Raw genomic sequence first — 26,212 nt, 5'->3', positions numbered from 1 at the left:
AAATACAAAACTGGGTAATGGCATCAAGTAATACTTACTGAGTTGGTAGGGACTTAACTGCACAAAACCAACAATAAGTGATCTTTACATTCTAGGTGAATGATGAATGGAGCTTTGAATTAATGATTCCAAAGCTGCTTTTTACAGTATCTTCAGTAAGCATAAACCTTCATTTTAATACCAAGTAAATAAATATGTACTCAAATATTCCCACCAACTTCAGTTGTTACAAGACAAAAATTTAATGAAAATTGGTAGATAATCCACAGGGCTAAAGAGTTATTACATGGGACTGTATTAGAAATTTAAAATAGGTGCTGAAATGTTACATATTATCATCATCTGATTCATCTTCTTCCTTCAATGATTCCTGTTAAGAGAAAGTGTTTAAAATCAATTTTTAATATTGTTACAACCTGAATCTATTAAGCACTTGTCACTGAAAATTCTTTATAACTGAAGATGAACAATGACTTAAGATAACCTACCCAAGGAAAGAAAAGGGTAATTAAGTGCATCTTATTCTAATAATCAACTGACTATATTCTTGATAGAACACACAATATGAAATATTCTTGTTTCAATATGAAACAATATGAAAGCATTAAATGTCCTGAAAAATCCTTAACCATTTTCACATACAACATTTTTGTAACCAGGGCAACCCTATCCCCACTGAAGATAAGCCAGAAAATTTCTAACCTTTGTTCAGTTCAACTCTTAAGTGTTATTTAACAGAAATCAACCAAGTTCCTTTATTATTCAACACTTACTTTCATACCTTTAGCTAGAATTGTCACATGCTATAGCTTACCTTAGCATATTTCTCTGCCTCTTCCTTTATATCTTTTGGAACAATTTCATGTCTTCCTTTAGTTACTGCAAATTAAACCATATTTTTAAATGAATTAGAAATGACGACTACATTGTGATTTCCAACACAATTAACTACCCAATCCATAGGTATAATCCATCTAGTGTTAAAAATTGTTGGGGCGCCTGGGTGGCTCAGTCATTAAGCGTCTGCCTTCAGCTCAGGTCGTGATCCCAGGGTCCTGGGATCAAGCCCTGCATTGGGCTCTCCCCTCGGCAGGAGGTCTCTCCCTCTCCCATTCCCCCTGCTTGTGTTCCCTCTCTCGCTGTGTCTCTCTCTGTCAAATAAATAAATAAAATCTTTTTTTTTTTAAATTGTACTGTGAGTAATACAACAAGCTCAGAAGTCTTTTTTGTGTTTTCTCCACGTAAGATTAAATCTATCCAAATTTAGCTCTTAAGAAAACAAGTAAATTATACAATGATTTATCCGATGCTATGATAAATTCTGAGCATTGTGCAGCATGATTAATTTTTAAATTAATTAATTTTTGAAACCCCGTCCATGGTTAATATTGCAAGAAAAAAATGGTGATTCTCAGTAAATGGATGCTTCAGAAAAGTACATTAGTCAATTAAGCAGAACTTCCCCTTCAAAAATAACTACCTTGTAAATTTGTTCTGGACTGCTTTATATTAGAAAGGCACTGAGTGGTAAAACATACTTCGGTACTACCCACTGCGCTTGAACTTATTTATGCATGTTTCATGACTCAGCAATTCGACTCTTAGGTATATTTCCAAAGAAATGCTACATTTGTGTACCAAAATTATTACATAAGACATCCACAGCTACACTATAGTTAAAAATGAAAGAGCCCAACTAACCAGCATCAGAAGAAATGAATAAATTGTGTGGTATTTGGACAACAAAATACTATAAAGCAAGGCAAATGAACAAATACTGTACACCACACATGACTTACACAAATAATGCTTAAGTAAATCAGGGATAAAAGAATATATATACTATGTACATATATACACTGTATAATTCACTCACATAAAATTGAATAGGCAAAACTATGAGTTAGAATTCAGACTAGTGGTTACCTTTGGGGACAAGCTACAGAACTATAAATTCAAAGAATCTAAGGGAACTGGTCTCTTTTTGACCTGAGAGCGAACAGTGATTACAGGAGAATATCCATGTTGTAACAGTTCATCAATTCAGCTGTTCTTTACGTACTTTTCTATACATACATGTCATTACCAAATTATTTTTAATTTTTAAAAAGGAAAAAAGCCCCCCAATTTTAAATTGTTTGATACAGATGACTCAGAGCAAATAAATGTACAAAAATAACTTACTTTCACCAACCCAGCTGAGCTCTAGTTCAAAAGCTTTATCCTTAACTTCATCATGTACTATGTAAATTCTAGAACACAAAAGGGAAAATTAACATTTACTTGGTCACTACAAACATGTACCCAGTCAGCACAAATTAAAACACCCATCCCTAACACAAATATTTACAAAATTTATAGACACATTACAGTTTATATTTAGGAACACTCCTAGAAAAGACAATATAGGCTGAGTGGCTCAGTCAGTTCAGCATCAGACTCCTGATTCTGGCTCAGGTCGTAATCCTCAGGGTCATAGGATAGATGGGCTCCATACTCAGCACCAGGACTTGCTTAAGAGTCTCCTTCTACCCCCAGACCTTCCCCTGCTCTCCCTCTTGCTCTGTTTCTAAAATAAATTAAGTCTTTAAAAAGAAAAGACAATACACAGAGATAGATATAAAATTAAATACTACAAAGAAGTGTTTACAACCCACGTTGTTTGACAGTGTTGTATTGTAGACACACAACTCAAAAAGATACCTCAAAAGGAACACAGATTCAAATGGGAAAAGGCCATTATTACAACTGTACCTTTTCAGGATATTTGTTTATTCCTATCAGTAAATGATTTTTAAAACAAATTATTGGCTTGCAATTATTAGAGGTCTCTTCAATCTGAAGCTTCTTAGCAGGTATCTTTTTAAACCCCTTATCCATTTTATAAGAACTATATGCCCCTTAACCTGGGCTTCAAATTATAATACATGCCAAACTGTAATTTAAAAAAAAAAAAAAGGGGGGGGAGGCACTGGGATCAAGCCCCATATCAGGCTCTCTGCTCAGCAGGTAGCCTGCTTCCCCCCTCTCTCCTTGCCTCTCTGCCCTGATCTCTGTCAGATAAATAAATAAAATCCCTTAAAAAAAAAAAAAAAGAGGCACTGTCACAACATTAAAAGTACCAGAGCAAAGCTTTCTTATTTTACCTTTCCTAACATTTTCACACACTTTACTTTGGAGGATATTTTTAAAGCCTTGCTATAGAACAAGAAAACATCTTAATTTTCTAGACTAAGTAAAAGATACACAGTGCTCCATTTTATTAAATGATAAGGGAAAGGTTTTCCTACATGGAACTAATTAGTGTCTACTGTTACATCTAAACATAGAAGGGTGTGGTAAGGGCTGATTTCCAGAAGCACTCCTCAGTGCAGGAAATGGAATTTATCACATTTAAACTGTTGTACAGGGGTACCTAGGTAGCTCAGTTGAGCATCCAACCTGTTTTCCACTCAGGTCATGAATACAGGGTTGTGAGACTGAGCAAGCTGGGCTCTGCATTGTGTGTGCAGCCTTGCATAGGATTCTCTCTGTCCCTCTACCTCTGCTCTGTCCCTCTCTTAATAAAAAATAGTACTAATAAGCTGCTGTACAACTCAGTGAGGATTCTTTATCTTCCAAATGGTTCTACTGTAAGATAATTCCCAGAGCTCCTCATGTTAAGTGATAATCACAGAATAGGTTCTGCTGCTTCACAACTGGAAAGAGGAGAAAGGTCTCTTGGTCAAACAGGGGTAGGGAGGAGATAATATGGCAGCAGCAAGAATGGTGACAAAATCATAAAACACTTAAGCATGTTATTGCAACTATCAGTTTTAGAAGATATTAAGAATACCACTTAAATATGTAATGGAGCCTGTAGGACTTTATTTTTCTTGCATGAATTATAAAACCTGAGACATCTGCACAAACTACTGACAATTTTGTTCTAATGTGGAATAGTATGGTTATTATTTTTAAATCTGAAAAGCTGGCCGCAAAACTAGCATTTTACTGGATTTTTTTTTTAAATACCCCATGCCTACATTCTTTGATCTGGAAGAATCATAAATCCTGAAGCATTCCACTCAGGTTTATGGACTTAGTTGATACATACTGTAGTCACACAAGCATTCTACACTAAGTATCTGTATGTAACATGAACCACTTCAGGGTTTCTTAAAGCTGTTCTTAAATGTACTGAAATACTCTTCTCATCTTCTTAGAAAAGCCTTTATGATTAACATACTTGCCCCCCCCCAAAAACTGACTGTATAAAGGAGCCAGCTTCCTGTGTAGAAATAACTGTCAACCTAAAATAAAGTTTGTAAACCAAATTCCTATTATTGGGACTTCTGAGATTTGAGAAAGTAGGAACTAGCAAATGAAGCTCCTAGAGGTCCACACTGTATCCTCCTACTCTTGAATTCTTTTACCGACATAGTTCTGTCAAAAGCTTTTTTTTCACATCCCGTTCACTGGCATTTTAAATATGAGTATTCTCCTTACTGAGATTTTTTAGAACGTTAAACTCAACTTATAAAAATCTGGCATGACATTATTTCAAAATAAAACAGGCCTTTAGAATTAATGTATAAGGTTAAATGAAATATTTTTGTCAATGATAATTAAAATTCCAGCTTACATTTTTGCAACTTCTTTAACAACATCACGGCAGGTCATTTCTTTCATCTATAAAAAATAAAATATTGACTCATGAGTCAAAAGAAGAACTTTCCACTTACATTAACTATTTTCAGATTCTTTACACAACTGTCAATAACCCATACTTTTGACATAGGGTCTCGGACAAAAAATCAAAACCATAATACTGTATTAAGAATACCAGTCTTGGGGCACCTGGGCGGCTCAGTGGGTTCAAGCCTCTGCTTTCAGCTCTCTTCATGATCCCAGGGTCCTGGGATTGAACCCCACATGGCGCTCTGCTCAGCAGGGAGCCTGCTTCCCCCACCCCCACAACCCCTCTCTCCCTACTTGTGATCTCTTGTCTGGCAAATAAGTAAATAAAATCTTAAAAAAAAAAAAAAAATACCAGTCTTGTCAGGAAATACACAAACCTAGTATGTGGGACTAACTACAAAAACAATTGATATGGGCTTCAAAAAATTAGTACTGGTGGCTCAGGTCCAAATCTGGTTTCGGCTCGGGCGGTGATCTCAAGTTGGTGAAATCAAGCCTCGAGTCGGGCTCTGCACTCAGAGCCAGCTTGAGATCTCCCTTTCCCTGAAAAAATAAACTGGTACTGGGAGAAGGTTAAGACTTACTTGTTTTTGAGAGAGAGAGAAAGGGGAAGGGAGAGCAGGTGTTGGGATGGGGAAGGGCAGAGGGAGAAGCAGACTCCCTGCGGGGCAAAGAGCCTGACACAGGACTCCCTCGGTCTAGCACCCTGGGATCATGACCTGAGCTGAAGGCAGATGCTTAACCAACTGAGTTACCCAAGCACCACCCTCCTTTAGGGTAAGACTTAAAATAGGAGATATAATTGAAATTCGAATGAGATATAGAAGAGATAAAAGACTTAAAATAGAAGAGATATAATTGAAATTCGAAGTGTTAGTCTTAATTATATCATGGTTTGAAAAAGTTACAAAATGACACTTGAGAATACTGAGGCAGTTTGTAGCCTAAATATCTGATATCTTAGGTGTGATAATGATAATCTACAGAGATGAACACTGAGGCATTTAGGGATATAGTGTCACTGTAACTGTTTCAAATAGTTCAGGAAAAAACAAATGGATAAAACTGGAAAATAGGGTGGGAAGTGGGAAGTGGAAGGGCCTGGTGGTGGGTATTGAGGGCACGTATTGCATGGAGCACTGGCTGTGGTGTATAAACAATCTTGGAACACTGAAAAAACAAAATTAAAAACAAATAAAAACAAAATAACTTCAATGTACATGGAGATAGTTGTGTTATTATCTTTTCTGATGTTTACATTTTTTCATGTTAATTTGGGGGTGAAGTAAAAGGTACCTTCATATTTTTCCCCTTATAGGCATAGATTCCCCAATATCTCTTCATATTTTTCCCTTTATAGTTAAGATGTATGATGAGTGAATTAATGTTATAATAAAGGCAAATTTAAGCAAACTTTTTGAAAAAGCCTATTTTTTCTTTAGATTTAGTTTTTTTGAGAAAGAGCACAGGAGTGTAGGGAAGGAGCAAACTAAGATAATCTCCAGGCAGACTGAATATGGAGCCCAAATTGGGGCTTGTTCTCACTACCCAGGAGATCATGACCTAAGCCAAAACCAAGAGTTGGACGCTTAACTGACTGAGCCACCCCAGCACCCTGAAAAAGCGTTTGTTTTTTTTTAAAGATTTTATTTATTTATTTGACAGACAGAGACTACAAGTAAGCAGAAAGGCAGAGAGAGAGGAGGAAGCAGGCTCTCCGAGGAGCAGAGAGCCTGACGTGGGGCTCGATCCCAGGACCCTGAGATCATGACCTGAGCCGAAGGCAGAGACCTTAACCCACTCAGCCACCCAGGCGCCCCTGAAAAAGCGTATTTTAAATGACAATTATATTTTTATATATGTTCATGAAATTTTTATTTCACAACATAACATTTTTCATAAGCAACATCAGAAGAAAAGCCAGAGCAATGACGTAGAATGCAGGCTGGCAAACTCCTTTCTATACAGAGCCATATGGTCCATATGGTCTTTGGTCTCTGTTCCAACTATTGAACAATACTTTCGTAGTGTGAAAGCAGCCAGGGACTGACTGTGACGGTGTTCCAATAAAACTTTAGAAAGAAGACAGCGTTCCATAGTTTGCTGACCTCTGATTTAGAGCATGTTTTTGTCATTAAGTATACATACATGTTCCTCAATTAAAGCGATGTTTCTCCATTCTTAGCTAGGATTTGTTAGTATTCCTGTATCTTGTTAGGATTTAACCTCAGAAAGACAGAAGGATAGATACTCTAAATACTGTATTTTCAAGTATACTGTATACACACACACACACACACACACACACACACACACACATACGCCTTTAAGGGAAGTTTCTGATAAGCAAGAGTGTGCAAATACTGTTTCAACATTAAGTTGATCAATTTGGCTGAAAAGAAAATCACATTAAAGCAAAACTTTTTACACTAATAAATTATGGTTCTTGGGGGAACAAAGAGTGCGTAGCAATAACAGGTTTTATGCCTTACCAAGATAGGAACAAAGGAAATAGAAGCACCATGACACAGACTGCACAGACAAAAGCTGTGATCCAGAGAAGAAATGAAATAGTGAAATACCAGAATTCTCACACTAAGGCTCACAGAGCTCCCTCCATGAACGGGCCTCAAGCACTGAAATTATTATTTTTTAAAGTAGACTCCATGTCTAGTGTGGAGTTCAGTCTGGGGCTTGAATTTATGATTTTGAGATCAAGACCTGAGCCAAGATCAAGAGTCAGATGCTTAATTGACTGAGCCATCCTTGTGCCCCAAGGATTATGAAATTATATGAAAATTTCCATATGTACTTTTCTGGATTAACAGGTTTATCAGTAGCTGTAATTATAAATGGCTCTATGACACAACTCTTACAGGTATCATAAATATGTACACACACACACATATATCATATATATATATGATATATATATATGAAATTCTCCAGATTTCTTAGTTTCTAATATTCAGAAAACTCTGCTCAGAACAGCAAACCACACTCTATGAATCCTTAAACAAAAAGGTTTCATTTGTGGTGGTAAGATTTCACTACATGAGGATCATATTATAGGAAAATTCAAGAATTAAAATTACCTGAAGTTTTTCTATTTCTGTCTTTGCAGCTTGCCTGGCTTTGCCAATAGCACAACCCCAATAACCCTATTTTTAAAAAAACACACCAAAAATTACAGATATCATTCAATTAAATTGATATACTATCCTAAAATCATTAGTGGCTATGACTGTCTATTTAAAGATTAACAAAAGGATGCTGAATGACTTTCAAAAGTAAGTACAGAGAAATACAAAACATCTAATGAACACCAGGGGGTTCAAAAAAAATTCTAGAATAATGTGGCTTATTTTTAATAGAGGTTCTATACAAGAAAAATTAACATCATTACATATTCTACTTCATAAACTAAAGATGTTTTTGAGGTTAGGAATGGAAAAACGTTTAGCATTATGACAAAAAGAAATTGAGATAATTCAATACTCTAAACCATTTATTATACTGAAAAAGTTTTTTAAATGAAAGGATTCCCATTTGTACTTATATATAATAACAAAATATAAAGTCTTTTTTGTAATTTGTAAAAACCATAAATATCTCAGAAGAGACATAAGTAAAGATGCAAGAAATCCCATTTAAAATCATTTTTTTTTTAAAGGAAGGTTTTAGTTTTAGGACATTGTTAGTACTTATCACAATAAAGGAAATACCACATCTTGAAATGCAGTTTCTGTAAACAGCACACTGAAAGCAATAAATCTTTCCACTGCCTCATATTTATAGGCTATTATTAATGATAAATAAGAAACTATTACTTTCCTTGAATTAATTTTAAAGAAACTTTATATAATCCAAATACATGGTTTACATGCTAATGAGATACCATTAAACTAAAAATAGAAATTCATGATTTAAAATTACTCACATATGAAACTCCTGATGGGTCAATCATGTAGAGCTGTGCACCATCATTCACACTGTAAGACCCTAACATGAAACTGCATGAAAGTAATAGTTTAAACCATGGTCCTTAATACCATAAAAATATTAAAAATTCAGTAACATACAATACCTTCTAAGATAAACTAATACACATAACTCATAATAAACACTTTGATCAGGTAATTTCAATAAAGACTAGTACATACTTGAAACTGTTCAAAATTTATATGGCTTTCTTTAGTATTAAATTTGCTGATGAAACTTTCCTGGGAAGACAGCAGTGAAGACAAAGAAGTAATGACAGATGGAAAACCAATGAGAAGGCCCAACAGGTGAAGGCATACACATGAAAAAGCCAAGATAACAAAACTAAGAGGGATACATTTAATCTGCCTCAAACTCTTATTACACCTCTCATTCTTTCTTGAGTATTCCCCAATATTCCTCCAGTTCTTTTTCTACAGTAATCCAAACTGATTTAATATATTTTTATATGCTCAACAAATTAAAATTAGGCTGTTAATCACATAAATCAGTGATTTCCTGAAATTGTGATTTAGTTTACCCTCGAAGTAGAAAAGAAACCAGATACATAAGATATCAGTTCATGTACAGACTACCATAACACCCAGCTGTCCAGTTCTTAGTCCTACAATCATTTCCTTCCATATTCCATAAAACTTATCTTTCAGAATATATATCTGGTTGTAATTTAAAAACCCTTCAATGTTTTCCTTGGTATGGAACAAAGACTTTCTGTATGGCCTTGCCCTTTCCTACATCTTCAGTACCCCTCCTACACACCAACAAATCCTGACTACCTCAGCATTACCTGAAATGCCCAGGTAGTTTCATACCCTTTTCATGAAATACTCTTACCATTACACCTACATCTCACATTCTTTTCCTTGCCATCTCTCCAAGGAAGCAGCCATTCCTTAAGTGGTGCTGGGCCCACTATAGTCAGTGTATATCCTATCACCTATAAAGCTATCAATGAAAACATACTCCTGTGTCCTGTCCTCTCACAAATATCTATGACTAACTCATAGTATATGTTCAATATTTACTGAAAAAGTTCTCCACTATTCTTACTCCCTTAGAAAAATGATGAATTCAGAGCGTTCAAAGGTTAAAAGAAGTGGAAAAGCATTCTATGAAGTCTGAAAGCAAAGTGTTTCAACGTAATTTAAATGAGAACCTTAAGAACAACAATATAAAAAATGTCTGCAGGCCTAACTTGCTAAAACGGGTTTTCTCTAACATCTGTCCTCAGTAATTTAAATATGACTGATTGTAAACAACTGAAAGGACTACAGCTGATAAACTTTCTATAGCCTTTTAACAGTGGCAAGCAATCAGATATTAGTAAATGTTTTACTTTGATCAAAAAGGACTATTTCTTTAATGTTACAAACTAAACATGTCTTTTTAGGAACATCTAGAGTGATGATAGGTCTCTGAGCCCTATGTAAATATTTACATGTATTCCAAGTCTTGACTCAATCGAATCTCAGCTTTCCCCCCAAAATAAAAATACCAGCATTTCATCAATTAAGAGCATTGCACCTAACTGCTTAAAGTAAGTGTAGCCGATGGAAATTAAGGAGAAAACTGAAATCTCCCTTTAGTTGGCTACCTTCTAATGTCAAAAGAGAATATATTTAAAGTCAATTTGTTGTATCCTGAGAATGCTGGGGTCTGACACCAGAGAATTTTTTTCTGGTTTTACTGAGAAATTACCAACATGCATCACTTACCATGTAAAGCATGATGGTCTGATTTACATGTATTGTGAAATGCTAACAACAGGTTTAGTGACATCCATCCTCTCATAAAATAAAATAAAAAGAGAAAAAAACTTTTCTCCTTGTGACGAAAATTCTTAGAATGTACTCAGCAACCTTCCCGTAAGTCACACTGCATTGTTACCTATAGTCATCATACTGTACATTACATCTCTAACACTTAATTTGAACCTTTATTCCTTTTGACCATTTTCTTCCAGAGAATGTATGATAATCAGATTAAAGTTATTACTAGGAGTTCTCTGTTTTATTATCACTTCAAATCTGTAGAGTCTTTTTCACTATTCAAAGTTTTTTGTTTTGATGTACACAGTTTTATTTTATCATTGCCCTAATACTTCTTGGTGATAGCTCACACTTCTAAGGGTATAAAAAGCTAAGATACTGGGGAAAACAGTATAGATCTGACTGAATCTCACAAAATTTCATACCTGCAGCCAAAAGGTCGAACAGCACTGTAGAGTGTATACGCATGTACATACATGGCCACTCTGTCTGCAAGATGCTATAAGGGGAAGAAACAGAAGAGCTTATCAGCAAATTTCTACTACTGTTCAAAAGGGCTCCTCAACATATTATCAACTTACTTTTAATGGAATGTTATAGCCAAAATTAGATCTAAAGTTGGAAGCTTCTTCTCTTGCAATGTCTGCTAACGAACGAGCATCTGCCAACAAACCCGCTACTGCCTGGAAGAAAGTACGTACCATTAGTAGATAAATACATTCCTATCACAAATCAAGGAAAGTGTGTAATTACTGTAGGCTTAATATTTTAACAAGCATCACCACTAAAAATAATTTGACTTAAAGCTCTTTATAAGGCATTCTGGCGTTCTGATTGGGTGGGATCAAAATAAAAGTATGGAATTAAAATTCAGAAATTTACCAAGTGTGATTTCATTGTTTGCTGAATGATGACATTTACAAGGAATATTTCTATAATTAATCCTTCATGTATCCCAGTTTACCAATTCACTATAAATAGGCAACAACCAGAATAGATCAGGACTGATCTCTATTTAAAACAGTTCTATGTTCAAATTACTGAAAGTTTTGGTCTAAAAGGCACAACCTCAAATCTTTTTCAGCTTATTGACTATTATAAACTGCGGTGACAAACCATACATCTTCCAAGACTGATAGCTTACAACTACAGTTTCCAAACCATGTGCTGAGAGATGCTAGGGCACTACAGTGAACTAGTTACAGAACATTTGGAATTTGGGGGATAGTTGTTGAAGTAGTTCACAGATTCAACATTAGATCATTCTGTATTCCTTATAATGCCATTGTATTGTTGAGCACTTGGGTTGCTATGATAAAAAGGTAAGTACCACACAAAAATGCATGTGGAACAGGAAATGGAGGGGAGAGACACACATAATCTGATTCCGAAGTTTAGGAAGTTGTGTAGTGCACATTAGGAAGTTTGATTATTTAAAAATAAAAATATTTTTCTTTAATTGTATGTGTATTTTTTCTCTTACAGCTACTAAGTTTTTAGAACATAAACACCAAGTTATTGAGACCTAAATGCATAATCCAAACCATTCAGTACTTCTTTTGGTGCAGGAAAGCAATTAAAAAAAATATTACTGAAACACTTAGTCCTGGGAATCAAGAAAGTCCAGAAACCACCTGCTTAGGAAATTTACAGAATTTAAAAGTAAGTGATATCAGAATGACATTTTTTCCAGTGCTATTAGTAGTAGTATTGATGAAAATTTCTAATACATAGTGAATATTTATCACATGCTAAGCATTCTAGTAATTTTTTTTTTTTTTTTAAAGATTTTATTTATTTATTTGACAGACAGAGATCACAAGTAGGCAGAGAGAGAGAGAGGAGGAAGCAGGCTCTCCGCGGAGCAGAGAGCCCGATGTGGGGCTCGATCCCAGGACCCCGGGATCATGACCTGAGCCGAAGGCAGAGGCTTTAACCCGCTGAGCCACCCAGGCGCCCCCATTCTAGTAATTTTTAACCTTGTAACAACTGTTACGAGGTAGGTCCTATTTACCCTACTTCTGAGGTGAGGCGGTTATGTTTAGAATAACTTCCCTAAAGTTACCCAGCCAATAAATTTCACCGTTTAAAGAATCTTCTATTGCTTTGGAGAAAGCTTACTGTGAAGTTCAATAATCCTCAAACCACTTGTGACAACTGTGGAGACAATATTAACCCTTCATTATCTCCAACCCTCTTCTACAGGTGATGTTTTGCCATTCCAGCTATAAGGAATGGCATCAGTTTCCTGGCTTTAAATAACAAACGTAACAAATTTTAAATTTCTAAGACAAAGTTTTCCCATCACTAAAGTACCTTTAAGCATACATGATTTTTTTCAAAATACACCTACCTGAAGTTTGTTTTTATTAAGTGAAAGAATGTATAATTCATTAGTCCCCTCCTAGCAGCTGGATTACAATCTGGCAAGTTTTATCAAAGCACACCAGTTTCACATTGTGTATCAACTAAAATTCTAAAAATAAATAAATACAGTGGTCCAAAATGACAGAAGAAAAGCCGTGTCAGTTTCACTGGCAATAATAAATTTGTTCTAGAGAGAATATATTTTCAGGGAAAAAAAATTATCTATAGCTTTATAGTTTATTGCTTATATTTTATTGGTCCTTTGGTGTTCGTGTGTAACACATCTCATTTATAAATATAAAAAATAAGTGCAGAATAAGTGGGACCTATAAGATCTCACCCTGCAGAGTAGACTCTGAAATAACATGCAGACCATGCAGACCCAAGTCGGATCCCATTTTATTTCTTTACCAGCTGTGAGTCTTGTTTTCTTATCTATAAAAATGGGATTAATATTACTTTCACTGGGATGTCAGACTTAAACAAGATAATTTATGTGAAGTGGTTCTAGCACACACGTTTTCTTCCTTGCCTTCTCACTAAAGAGGGTTAGAATCACTCCATTACTTGTTTTCCTTATTGTTCTGACTGAGCAAAGTCTAACATCTATATAGAATGACTTCAGTATATACCAGTAATGTATTTATGGATTCACCTGCAGTTATGCAAAGCAGTCACTCAAGACTCCATCTGCACAAAACAAATAGTGATGTCTATGAAGCTATTAAAAAGGATGTGTTTGCTCTTCCTTTCATTAAATATCCTTTCTTGGTGCTCCACCTTTTAGTGAGGTATTCTCTACCTGATAACACCTTCAATATGACAGTGATTCCCACAAGAGAGTTGAAAAGCTAAAGATTCTATGCCTCTCAAGCATACCCCTTAACTATACTGCCAAGATCTCTTTTCTACACATACTTCCCACCTCTCCCCTCTCCTCCCTTTTCTTAAGGCAATTTGATTTCTCATATATGTCTCCAGTCAATTTATAAGAACATTACCTTTCTTATTAGTGAACTGTTCACAAGCCAGTAGCTCTCTGAGATTACTTCTATGGCTGCTCTCTCATCTCTTTCTGCCTCAGCGTAAATAAATGGTTCTCTTAAAATTACATTTTAATATATTCTAAACAGTGACTTCACAACAAATTGGACAAGGCAAAAAGGAACATTTTTTAAATGGACCTACCATTCCAACGTGCCGATCAACATTAAAAAGTCGTTTGTTGGAACCTTCTTCATAAAGTTTAGAAAGGACTAACTTTTCTACCCCAAAGACAACGCCATCTTTACATCTGATTCCAATAGCTGTACTGGAACAAGCAGAAGAAAATCAATTTTTTTAACTGAAAATTAAAAAAACTTCCTAAGTTAAGTTTAAAAAAAACATACGAATAGGTAACATTTAATTTTTTACATGTTAATACGTTAAAGAAAATACATTTGAAAACTAGAAAGAGGACAACCTACAGTGTGATAAATTAAGTCTATATAAATGAACACCAGATGACCCCCAAAAAACCTAGCATATCATGACATCAAAATATGTACAGAATGGCAGAGTGTCTGGATACACATTGTAACAAATGCTGACTTAATTCTCATCCATTTAAAATGCATAGAAAAGACAAGTTATGGGGTGCCTGGGTGGCTTCAGTAGGTTAAGCCTCTGCCTTCGGCTCAGGTCATGGTCTCAAGGTCCTAGGATGGAGCCCTGCATCGGGCTCTCTGCTCAGCAGGGAGTTTGCTTCCCCCTCTCTCTGTCTCTGCCTGCCTCTCTGCCTACTTGTGATCTCTCGCTCTGTCAAATAAATAAATAAAATCTTTTAAAAAAAAATTAGTTTAGAAAAGACAGGTTATATACAAACAAAAGTTAACATAACTAATCCAGGTGGAAAGCTTAGAATTCTTTCGCTAATTTGCTTTTTCTACAACAACTACTGCTTATTATAAGTATATAAAAGAATATAATATACATTTTGAACAACTTCTTAAAACAAAATGGATCTTAATCTCTTAAATGAAATGTGAAGAAATTATATTCTACCATTTCAAGATAAAAATACATCATTAACTTTGTTCTACTAATCATTTTAATAAAAAGGGAATTCTGACAAGAAACAACCAGAACCACATAAATTCCACAAAAAATTTCAGATACTCCTTCCCTCACATTTTAGGTATCCTCAATGGCTCCCCTTTTCAGTTTAAACTCCTTGGCCCAGCTTTCAAAATTCTTGAGAATCTACAAATTACATTTGTAGCTTATTAAGTTTCCCATTATAAATCCCACATTCTACTGAATTCAACCTCACTATCATTCCCCAAATACCTTATGTTCACTTTTGCTTTTTTGTCTTTATTGAGGTTATCCACGGTTCTAAAATACACTTCCTCCTCACCACTGCATATTTAAATAATTCTCCACAAACTTTTGCAAATTCACTTGACCTTAAACTCTACAGCCTCAGGTAGCCTTTCCTAATTATTCCAAGTCATCATCATTCTCACTATTTAAATCTAAAACATTCTTTTTCCAAACTACAAGTTGTCAAAATATGGTCTATGAACCTCCTGAACATCCCTGAAAAAACCTTCAAGGCGGTATGAGAAGTCAAAATTATTTTTTTTAAGAATTTATTTATTTGAAAGAGAGAGAGAGAGATCACAAGTAGGCAGAGAGGCAGGCAGAGAAAGAGAGGAAGCAGGCTCCCTGCCGAGCAGAGAGCCTGATGCGGGACTTGATCCTAGAACACTAAGATCATGACCGGAGCCAAAGGCAGAGGTTAAACTGCTAAGCCACCTAGGAGCGCCTCAAAATTATTTTCTTAAGAATACAAGACACCATTTGTTTTTTTCCACTATATGGACATTTGCACTGTTGGTACAACAGAGAAGCGTTAGTGGGTAAAACTGCTGGCACTTTAACACAAACCAAGGCAGTGAAACAAATGGTAGTAGTGAACTACTAATCACTGTATTCTTCATTGCTATGCACTCACATTTAAAACAAAACAAAACAAAACAAAAAACTCTCACAGTTAAAAAAAATTTCTTAAGAAGGTCCTGCCTGAATGGCTCAGTTAAGCATCTGCCTTTGGCTGAGGTCATGATCCTGGGGTCCTGGAATTGAGTCTTGTTATGGCTTCCTGCTCATGGCTCCCTGTTCTCCAGAGAGCCTACTCTTCCCTCTGCCTGCTGCTCCCCTGCTTGTGCTTTCTCTTTCTCTGAGAAATAAAATCTTAAAAAAAAAAAAAAAAAGAATGTCCTTGAGAAAGCAGTAATTTTTAAAAGCTATTCTAATTTTTTTTCTAATTTTTAAAGGTTTTATTTATTTACATAACAGAGAGTGAGAGAGGGAACACAAGCATCAGGAGAGGGAGAGGGAGAAGCAGGCTTCCCGCTGAACAGGGAGCCCAATGCAGGGCTCAATCCCAGGACCCTGGGATCATGACCCGAGCCGAAGGCAGACGCCTAACGATCTGAGCCACCTAGGCACCCCGCTATTCTAATATTTAAAGAAAGCAATAATTCTACTAGGGAACAACCCTTGAGTACCTGGTCTTTTTATTATTACCATAATGAAATGAAAGGTACTCAAACATCAAAATATGGTTGCCTAAAGGAAAAAGTACTAGTAAAACTGTTGTGAACTTTTTCAGAGAATACCTGTTTTTACCATCAATGTCAGACAAACTACAGTTATTAGGAATAAGGCAGACTTTTTTTCCCCCTAGAACGAACAAAATAAGCCTGTCAATTTTGAGGGAAAATGGACAGTATTTTATTGCCTGTGATAAGACTCAAGTTTTCAAGCATAAATTGGAATTTTAGGAAATATATTCATCACCATGAGGTTGTCTATTTCCCAAAACTTACAATTTTTATTTATTTATTTTTTTAAGATTTTATTTATTTGACACCCAGAGAGAGATCACAAGTAGGCAGAGAGGCAGGCAGAGAGAAAGGAGGAAGTAGGACCCTGCCGAGCAGAGAGCCCAATGCAGGGCTCGGTCCAGGACCCCGAGACCATGACCCAAGCCGAAGGCAGAGGCTTAAGCCACCCAGGCACCCCAAAACTTACAATTTTTTTAAAATAAAGATTTTTACTTATTTATTTGACAGAGAGAGATCACAAGCAGGCAGAGAGGCAGGCAGAGAGAGAGGAAGGGAAGCAGGCTCCCTGCTGAACAGGAGAGCCGGATGCGGGGCTGGATCCCAGGACCCCGGGATCATGACCTGAGCCGAAGGCAGAGGCTTAACCCACTGAGCCACCCAGGTGCCCCAAAACTTACAATTTATATAATCAGAACAGTGGTGGTATTAACAAGTGTGACGTTTCTGACTATTCCAATAGATAGATAAAAAATATCAAATTTGGACAACCTGTCATAGCACAGTGAACCAATATTTTCCAAATGACCAACTGACTATTCCAATAGATAGATAAAAAATATCAAATTTGGACAACCTGTCATAGCACAGTGAACCAATATTTTCCAAATGACCAACTTACATGCATGGGTAAAAACATCTGAAGTGCAAAACAGACTAACAGATTTTAATGTAAAACTACGAAAAGCTCATCGTTAAGTTTTCAGACACCACGCTGCAACTAACCTTTAAAAAGCTATTATTTGTCCAATTTTGGCATAGTGTCAAAAAACAACATCCATAATTATCTGAAAAAGCTATTAAAATATGCCTCACTTTCCAACTACTCATCTGTATAAAGCCTGATTTGCTTCACAGGCTTCAATGAAAGTAACAACATATTGAAGCTGATAATGAGAATGTCTTACATTAAGCTTCAATTAACCACTGAGATTTACAAAAATGTAGAACAATGCCAGTCTTCTCCCCAACATTTGTTTTATACTGTAGAAAAGTTACTTTTCATTTAAAATGTTACTAATATTAAACAGTTTACTCTCAATCACAGGAAACAAACTGAGGGTTGCTGGGCAGTGGGAGGGGAAGGATAGGGTGGCTGGGTTATGGACATTGGGGAAGGTATGTGCTATGGTGAGTGCTGTGAATTGTGTAAGACTGATGATTCACAGACATGTACCCCCGAAGCAAATAATACATTATGTTAATTTAAAAATTAAATAGTTTAATGTTAATTTATTACTTACATTAACATATAACTATGATTATTTTATTTTACTATTTTTACTAATTTTTATTTTACTTTTTTATTCATTTATTTGACAGAGACAGAGAGAGAGGGAACACAAGCAGGGGGAGAGGGAGAAGAAGGCTTCCCACTGAGCAGGGAGCCCAATGCAAGGCTCAATCCCAGGATCCTGGGACCATGGGACCTGAGCTGAAGGCAGATGCCCAATGACTGAACCACCCAGGCACCTCTACAACTGTAATTAAATTAAGTATTTTTTATTTTCTCAGTTTTATTGGGTTTTTTGTTTGTTTTTATTTTTTAAAGATTTTATTTATTTATTTGTCAGAGAGCACAAACAGCGGGAGCAGAGGGAGAAGCAGGCTCCCAACTGAGTAGGGAGCCTGATGTAGGACTCAATCCCAAGACCCTGGAATCATGGCCTCAGCCAAAGGCAGATGCTTAACAACTATCCCACCCAGGCATCCCTATTTTCTCAGTTTTAATTTCTAATGTGATAAATATTGACAGATCGAATAACATGCATAAATAAAAGTTCACTAATCATGGTAGATATTGATGGAACTAAAGCCTAATAAATAAATTCTCTCTGAAGTCCTCAATATTTTGGATTCTGGTGTTTTGGGGTTTTTTTCCCAAGTAAAAAGGGGTCCTGAGATCAAAATTTTAATTTTTATTCCAAACAATCTAACACTCATTGTTACACTACACAATCCTTCAGAACCTGGGCTCCTCAATGAAACTAATGGGGAAAATTATAGTTTATAATTTAATCTTTCCCTTTTTTTCTTGTGTATATTACTTTCTAGGTGCATACTTTGATAAAATAGTTATGATCGGGCACCTGGGTGGCTCAGTGGGTTAAGCCTCTACCTTTGGCTCAGGTCATGATCTGAGAGTCCTGGGATCGAGTCCTGCATCAGGCTCTCTGCTCAGCCGGGAGCCTGCTTCCTCCTCTCTCTGCCTGCCTCTCTGCCTACTTGTGATCTCTGTCTGTCAAATAAATAAAATCTTTTTAAATAAATAAATAAATAAATAAATAATAAAATAAAATAGTTATGATCATGGTATACACACGTCAATAAAGTGCTTTTAAGTGTTCACTTGTAGGTCACTGATTATTTGTTTTAGTAGTTCCTTCCTATGCTTAAAAAATAGCCGGGGCACCAGGATGGTTCAGTAGGTTGAGTGTCCCATCCTTGGTTTCGGCTCAGGTCATGATCTCAGGGTCCTGGATCTATCTAGCCCTGTGTCGGACTCCACACTCAGCAGGGAATCTGCCTATCCCTCTCCCTCTGCTCCCCACTGCCAGAATATAATCCTAAATTATTTGGCTAAACATTTTCTAATTATTAACTTAAATGTCGGACTATTATGAAAATTAATATACAATCTAATTTTATGATTTTCTACATTCTGTGCCTAAACAGGACTAAAAATTGTCCAAATGTTTTTACATATATTTCATTCTTATGGTAAAGTAAAGGCAGGGTAAAGGTCTACCTCCCAATTTTACAAACAAAAATAACTTTCAGAGGACCAAATAGAGGCACCCTATATATTATTTCCATTAAGCAGCAGCTAAAAGGAAAATCCACATTTTTCTGATCCTCATTTAATATTCTATTATACCAGGCTACATCAACCCCTTTAAAAGAAGAACTTCTGGGGCCCCTGGGTGGCTCAGTGGGTTAAGCCTCTGCCTTTGCCTCACGTCATTATCTCAGGGTCCTGGGATCAAGACCTGCATTGGGCTCTCTGCTCAGCGGGGAGCCTGCTTCTCCCTCTCTCTCTGCCTGCCTCTTTGCCTACTTGTAATCTCTGTCAAATAAAGAAATAAAATCTTTTTTTTTTTTTTTTAAAAAGGAGGGGACGACTGGGTGGCTCAGTGGGTTGAGCCTCTGCCTTCATCTCAGGTCATAATCTCAGCGTCCTGGGATTGAGCCCCGCATCGGGCTCTCTGCTCAACAGGGAGCCTGCTTCCTCCCCTCTGCCTGCCTCTCTGCCTACTTGTGATCTCTGTCAAATAAATAAATAAATTATTTTTAAAAAAAAAAAGGAATTTCCCTGGTTTTTCCTTATGCAGAAAAAGAAATTCATTTTTTATGTTTTAATTTTTAATTAATTTGCTGTACTATCACTATTTTAAACCATATTTATAAATACTTTACAGAAAACAAATTCCTAAAATACACAGATCCTCATAAACTAGTCTCAAGTTTTTGTATTACATATGGTGTCTCCAGTTCTTTTCAATCAAGACTTCCTTTTCCAGCTTTATAAACCAGTGAAAATGCAACACTGCAAAAGAGGAAGAGAAAAACAGTAACTTTTTCCAAGTCTTTCTGCAGCTCTTTGGTCTAAGGGCCTACCTTAACAACAGGAAGAAAATATGTCAACTTTTTTTCTTGATTCTGACATTCTTCTTCTGAACTCTATCAGACTTCTACATGACAGTGACAAATACATTTCAGCCTTACTTCTATTATAGTATCAGACACCAACAGCTTATAAGTACCAGTATCTCTAAAACAGTAACATTAAACACAAAATAAACTAGCTTCATTACAAATCCTATAAAAAGACTTAAAATGTATTTCTTCCTAAATTTTTATATTTCATAAGCCACTAAGAATCCATGTCTTCTTTTAACCAAAGGATGGCATAAAAAATGAACATTTATTCATTAACTATTGAGGGCTTGCTATGTGTGAGCACATGCAAAGACAAGTGACAGTCTCCACTACATGAAACTTCCATAATCATACATTTAAAGGTGTAAGCAGAAACTGGTACTAGCACAGAGTATTAAATGTGGACTTTTCTAAAATTCTGCAAACATGTCCCTAGTCCACCTCTACTCATAACTATTTTATCAAAGTATGCACCTAGAAAGTAATATACACAAGAAAAAAAGGGAAAGATTAAGTTATAAGTTTTCATTATAAGGAAAAACTTGGGTTCAAACACCAACACCATTTGTTTACTAGGACCCCCTCCAAAAAAAAAAAAAAAATCCTTTAAGAGATGTGAATGAGATATTACGAAATGTATTATTTTTTTAAAATATTTTATTTATTTATTTGACAGAGAGATGACAAGTAGGCAGAGAGGCAGGCAGAGAGAGAGGGGGAAGCAGGCTCCCCGCCGAGCAGAGAGCCCGATGTGGGACTCGATCCCAGGACCCTGAGATCACGACCTGGGCCGAAGGCAGCGGCCTAACCCACTGAGCCACCCAGGCGCCCGAAATGTATTATTTTTAAAAAGTCTTTTAATTCATCCCAAAGATTCCAAGATATAATGATCATGTAAATACAACTCCAAAATTTCTTCAATTAAGTACTTACGCAATTTGTCAACAAGCTAATAATTTAACTAAGATGTTACAGGGGTAACCAAGGAATCATTTTGGCTCATTATTCTAAGCAAAAAATGACAGAGTGAAGGGGGGACCTGGTTGGCTCAGTCGGCTGGGCAACTGCCTTCAGCTCAGATCATGATCCTGGGGTCCTGGGATCGAGCCACACATCAGACTCCCTGCTCAGTGGAGTGCCTGCTTCTCCCTCTCCCTCTGCCTGCCTCTCTGTCTACTTGTGCTCTCTCTGTCAAATAAATAAAATTAAAAAAAAAAAAAAGAGTGAAGGAAGTGAGTCCAACAGGAAGACATGGAAGATATCTTAGTGTTCCTGTACCTTTTGGAGCGTGGCCCCAGAACAGGAAAAAAAAAATTCCTACTGGGACAAATGCGACTAACTGCATAGGACTTTTTAAACACGAAAAAATAAAAGATAAAATAACAAAGTAACAAACTCAATGGCCAGGGAAATAAGGATATAAATCAAGAATTTCAAAAAGGAAAATGGGATAGCAAAGATGATAATGAATCTGGTTTTATACACTACATTGGAAACACGGTAGAATGTCTAAGTGGATACTCTCAGAACCAACCAGAAATATAGGACTGAGGTTCATGGAAAGATCTGACCTGAAAAGAGATCTGGAAATGACTAATAAACTGAGATTATTTTAGGGTTCCTATTATTTTGTGTGCCAAAGTGACATAACAAAGCCTAATTACCAAAAATATATAAAAGGAGATATTTAATTATGTTAAAACATGATAAATTCCAAATACAACAATGTTTCTTACCTACTATTTTCCACAGCCTTCATAGCATATTCAACTTGAAAAACTCTTCCATCAGGAGAGAATGTAGAGGCTGACAGGTCATACTAGGAAGAAAAAGGCAACAATAAGCTTAAATTATGTATCTCTGGCAGTTAATAACCTCACCACCTTTCTTTCTAAATGGCTTACACATCAGAAATGCATGTTAAGAGGTGCCTGGCTGACTCAGTTGGTAGAGCATGCAGTTCCTAGTCTCAGGGTTGTGAGTTTGAGCCCCACCTGGGGTGTAGAAATTACAACAGAAAGACAGGAAGTCAGGGGAAAGAAGAAAGAAATGTATGTGTGTTAAATCTCAAAGATTTTGCTTTGAAGAAAAGGAAGCACGTCAGAGCAGCAGGAGCAGCCAAGAGAAAAGCTACTTTAGATTTCTGCTATTGAAAAGCAATAGACAAGTGCCTGGCTGGCTTGGTCAGTCGAGCATGCAACTCTTGATCATGGGGTTGTGTTGTATGCAGAGCAAACTTAAAAATAAGATTTAAAAAGAAAAGCCAATAGATACAAATCCCAGGTAAAGTCAAAATCTTTTTCACACAGAACACAAAGTTCATTTTTGTACAAAATGGAGATACTCTGGGTTCCAGACCACCACAATAAAGTGAATAAAATGAGTTCTCTGGATTCCCAGTGCATTCTACATTCCCAGTTTTGGGGGTTTTGGGTTTTTTGTTTCTGTTTTTTGGTTTTCTGGTTTTTTGAGAGAGAGAGAGAGAGAAACCATGAGGGTGGGGAGAGAGACTCTCAGGCAAGCTACACGCTCAATACACAGCCTGACAAGGGACTCGATCTCAGGACTCTGAGATCATCACCTGAGCCAAAACCAGGAGGTGGATGCTTAAGGGACTCCTGGGTGGCTTAGTCAAATAAGCATCTGCCTTTGTCTTGGGTCATTATCCCAGGGTCCTGGAACCCAGTCCCACATAAGGCTCCTTGCTGGGTGGGGAGCCAGCTTCCCCCTCTGCCTGCCCCTTCCTGCTATTCCCCCAGTTTGGGAGCGCGCTCTCTCTCTCTCTAATAAAATCTTTAATTCACTGATGCAGCACTAACAAACCCTAGAGAAAAAATATAGCATTCAAACTTTTAATAAGCATCTATTACATGTTAATATTGTATATCTAATATATGTAATATATATAAAATATTACACTATAAGGGAATATAAATTAAACTATAAGGGAATATAAAGACTAATCATTCTTGAAGTCTTTCATTTTCAAATGAAACCAGGCACAAATCTTGGAGCTGGAAGTACAGCAGTAAACCAGAAAAAGGATTATGATGAAAATAAGACAGGGTGAAGTGGCAGTCTGAGAGCCTAGTACAGACTACCTGATCAAGGAAGGCCTTGCTAGAGCAGCCAGGTTTAATTACTTAGGCGTGGCCAGACCTAAATAACAAGTAACTAGCCATTTAGGATATGGAGGGTAGAAATAATTCTAGCACAATGAGGGAAAAGAAATAGGCCATTGTGTCTTGAGCACTAAATGGTGGAGAGAAGAGTAAATCATATCAGAGGCATGTAAAAAACTAAACTATTTTGAATCTCCTAGGCTGAAGTAAGAAGTTCGAATCTTATTCTAAATGCAACTGGAAGGGAGCAACCGGGTGGCTCAGCTGATTGAGCAACTGCTTTAGGCCCAGGTCGTGATCCTGGAGCCCCAGGATTGAATCCTGTATAGGGCTCCTTGCTCAGTGGGGGGTGGGGAGTCTGCTTCTCCCTCTGACATCTCCCCCTCATTCTCTCTCTCTCTCTCTCACAAATAAATAATAAAATATTTTTTTAAATAATGCAACTGGAAGTCACTGGAGTTTAAGCTTGGATGGGGGAGAGGGTCGAGGGGGAGATATGATCTAATTTTTTTTTAATTTCACCTAGAAAACAAACTGTAGAGAGAACAAGGATGGAAGCGCAATCAAGTATCCCAAAGGTGTAAGAGATAAAGACAGTATTTTGAGAAGAGAGTTTTAAAACAAAACAAAACAAAAAACCTTGCTAATGGATTGGCTAAAAAAGTAACATAAAGAAATTAAACGTGAATCATAGACCTTTTTCACTTGAGCAATTAGAACTGGACCATTCACTGAGCTGAAAACTGTAGAAGATGCAAAATAGCAAGGGGAGGGAAACTCAGAGCTCTATTCTGGACATGCAGCTTGAAATGCCTATTAAACAACCAAGTGGTGGGGTGTCTGGGTGGCTCAATCCCTTAGGTTTCCACCTTCCCTCAAGCCTTGATTCCGGTGTCCTGGGATAGAGCCCTACGTTGGGAATCCCTGCCCAGCAGGGAGTCTGCTTCTCCTTCTTCTTCTGCCTGTGCTCTCGGGCTCGCTCTCTTTCTCGCTCACTCTCTCTCAATAAATAAATTTAAAAATCTTAAAAAGAAAAAAAAAAACCACAAAACATCAAATGGAGAAAAATGTCAAGTGAAGAGGTCTTCATACCTGGAGTTCTTGGAAGAAGTGAAGACCAAAGATATGCCTTCAACAGTGGTGCTTACTGAGTCTCAATTTCCTGATTTATTAAATGAAGATTCTTAACTCTACTATTGTAATACCAAAATACCTCCCATGTCTACACTTATCCAGTACTTTTAAAGGGTTTTCAGGGTGAAACACTATTAACTGAAGGTTTTTTTAAAAAAGTTTTTACTTATTTGACAGACAGAGACCACAAGAAGGCAGAGAGGCAGGCAGAGACAGAGAGAGAGGGGAAGCAGGCTTCCCGCTGAGCACAGAGCCCCATGTGGGGCTCGATCCCAGGACTTCAGGATCGTGACCTGAGCCGAGGGCAGAGGCTTTAACCCACTGAGCCACCCAGTCGCCCCTGAAGGTAGTATTAACATAGTTGCAAAATCAATTTGCTACAACATTCATAACTGAGCATTTACTGATTTAAAAATGTTATGACATAATCTTAGCATCTCATACCCAGATGAATTAAACCATTCAAAACGTAAATCGCCCGTTATCAAACTCGGAAAACCAGTATCTTGGTCTTAATGCTGAGTATCAAAATCTTGTTTAAAGTGAAACTGATGAATTTAGAAACCCATTATTCAATGCCTCTAGTGCACACAACCAATACTTCTAAAGAAAAACTAGATTTTCTATATGGAAAAATACATAAAAGGAATAAGCAAAAGACTGCGTATGTACTTTTAACACAGGAAAGTAGTAAGTTAACATGTCCAAGTCCAAAACCCTCGGGTCTATTAACAGAGGCGGTTTAAGTCCCTGGCTAATGATTTAAATTTTTACGGTATGGTCTCTCCAAGTGATGTTAAGTAATTTGTACAGGAAAAGCTGGGACAAAAGAAAAACGTAACGGACTCTTCAGATTCACTTTTCAGACAATTTTCCTATTAGCGCTACCTACTAAGCGGACGGTCAGTACACACGAAGGCAAGATAGGGAAGGCCCAATGAGTCAGCAGCACCCGGGGACCCGCAAGGACGGTCCATGGAAAGCTCCGTCTCAGACCTTGGAATCTCAAGCCGCCTTGCCTCAGTGGTTCTCCAGAAGCTCACTATAGCCCAAACCCTTCACTCGCTACAACATGCTCCACGAGTTTCCACTTTCGGTTTCGCTAAGCGGCTAAAGAAAGTGACTCAGCGACCCAAAAAGGCTCCAAAATCTCACTGCTGCGCCGCCAAGCCCGCTACACCTGAGCTGAAAAGCTTCAGGTTACCGTCACCGCAAATGAGGGCCTACAAATTAGCGCAGGAAAGACTGCCGGTCACCAGACAACGGGCAGCGGCCCACTTGGCCGAGGGCAGACCCGGCGCACCCCGAGGCGGCGCACCCAATAGCTCTGTGCGATCTCCCCTCAACGCTAATCCGTAGGCTAGTACGCTAAAACACAGCAAACTCACCCCAGTCCCGATTGAACTCATCCCGCTGAAATCTCCAAGAGACCAAGGGCTTCAAGGCCTAAAGCTCTCCCCCAATACCGCAGCCCACAGACTAGTAACAGGCTCTCTCATTGGCTGCTCTTTCAACCAATACCCTTCTCCTCTGTGGCTCGTTCTCCAAGTCCGCCCGAGGAACAGAGGATTGTGGGAAAAGAGGT

General features: G+C 37.2%; 1 protein-coding gene and 1 long non-coding RNA gene across 4 annotated transcripts in view; one reads left to right on the top strand and one right to left on the bottom strand.

Moving 5' to 3' along the window:
* Positions 1-18,868, top strand: part of LOC116591447 — a 41,263-nt gene extending 22,395 nt beyond the window's left edge. For 2 of the 3 annotated variants that reach the window (XR_004286007.1, XR_004286009.1), the window contains one exon: positions 10,883-11,320. This is a non-coding gene — a long non-coding RNA (uncharacterized LOC116591447). Of the gene's footprint in view, positions 1-8,878; positions 8,970-10,882; positions 12,114-18,766 lie in introns of those variants that run through there. The other variant, XR_004286008.1, reaches the window with a different exon arrangement.
* On the bottom strand, positions 219-26,149 carry PSMA3 (proteasome 20S subunit alpha 3). Its single transcript, XM_032344340.1, has 11 exons — positions 26,016-26,149; positions 22,108-22,190; positions 14,007-14,130; positions 11,033-11,134; positions 10,877-10,950; positions 8,621-8,693; positions 7,776-7,841; positions 4,625-4,671; positions 2,185-2,252; positions 815-879; positions 219-370 (listed from the first exon to the last, which is right to left on the bottom strand). Exons 1-11 carry the CDS (start codon positions 26,034-26,036, stop codon positions 326-328), a joined length of 768 nt encoding a protein of 255 aa, XP_032200231.1. The 5' UTR covers positions 26,037-26,149; the 3' UTR covers positions 219-325.
* Positions 26,150-26,212: the final 63 nt, after the last annotated feature.

The sequence above is a fragment of the Mustela erminea genome, chromosome 5 (genome assembly GCF_009829155.1).
Source record: "Mustela erminea isolate mMusErm1 chromosome 5, mMusErm1.Pri, whole genome shotgun sequence".
Taxonomy (NCBI): Eukaryota; Metazoa; Chordata; class Mammalia; order Carnivora; family Mustelidae; genus Mustela; species Mustela erminea.
This window is presented reverse-complemented; position numbering and strand designations above follow the sequence as displayed.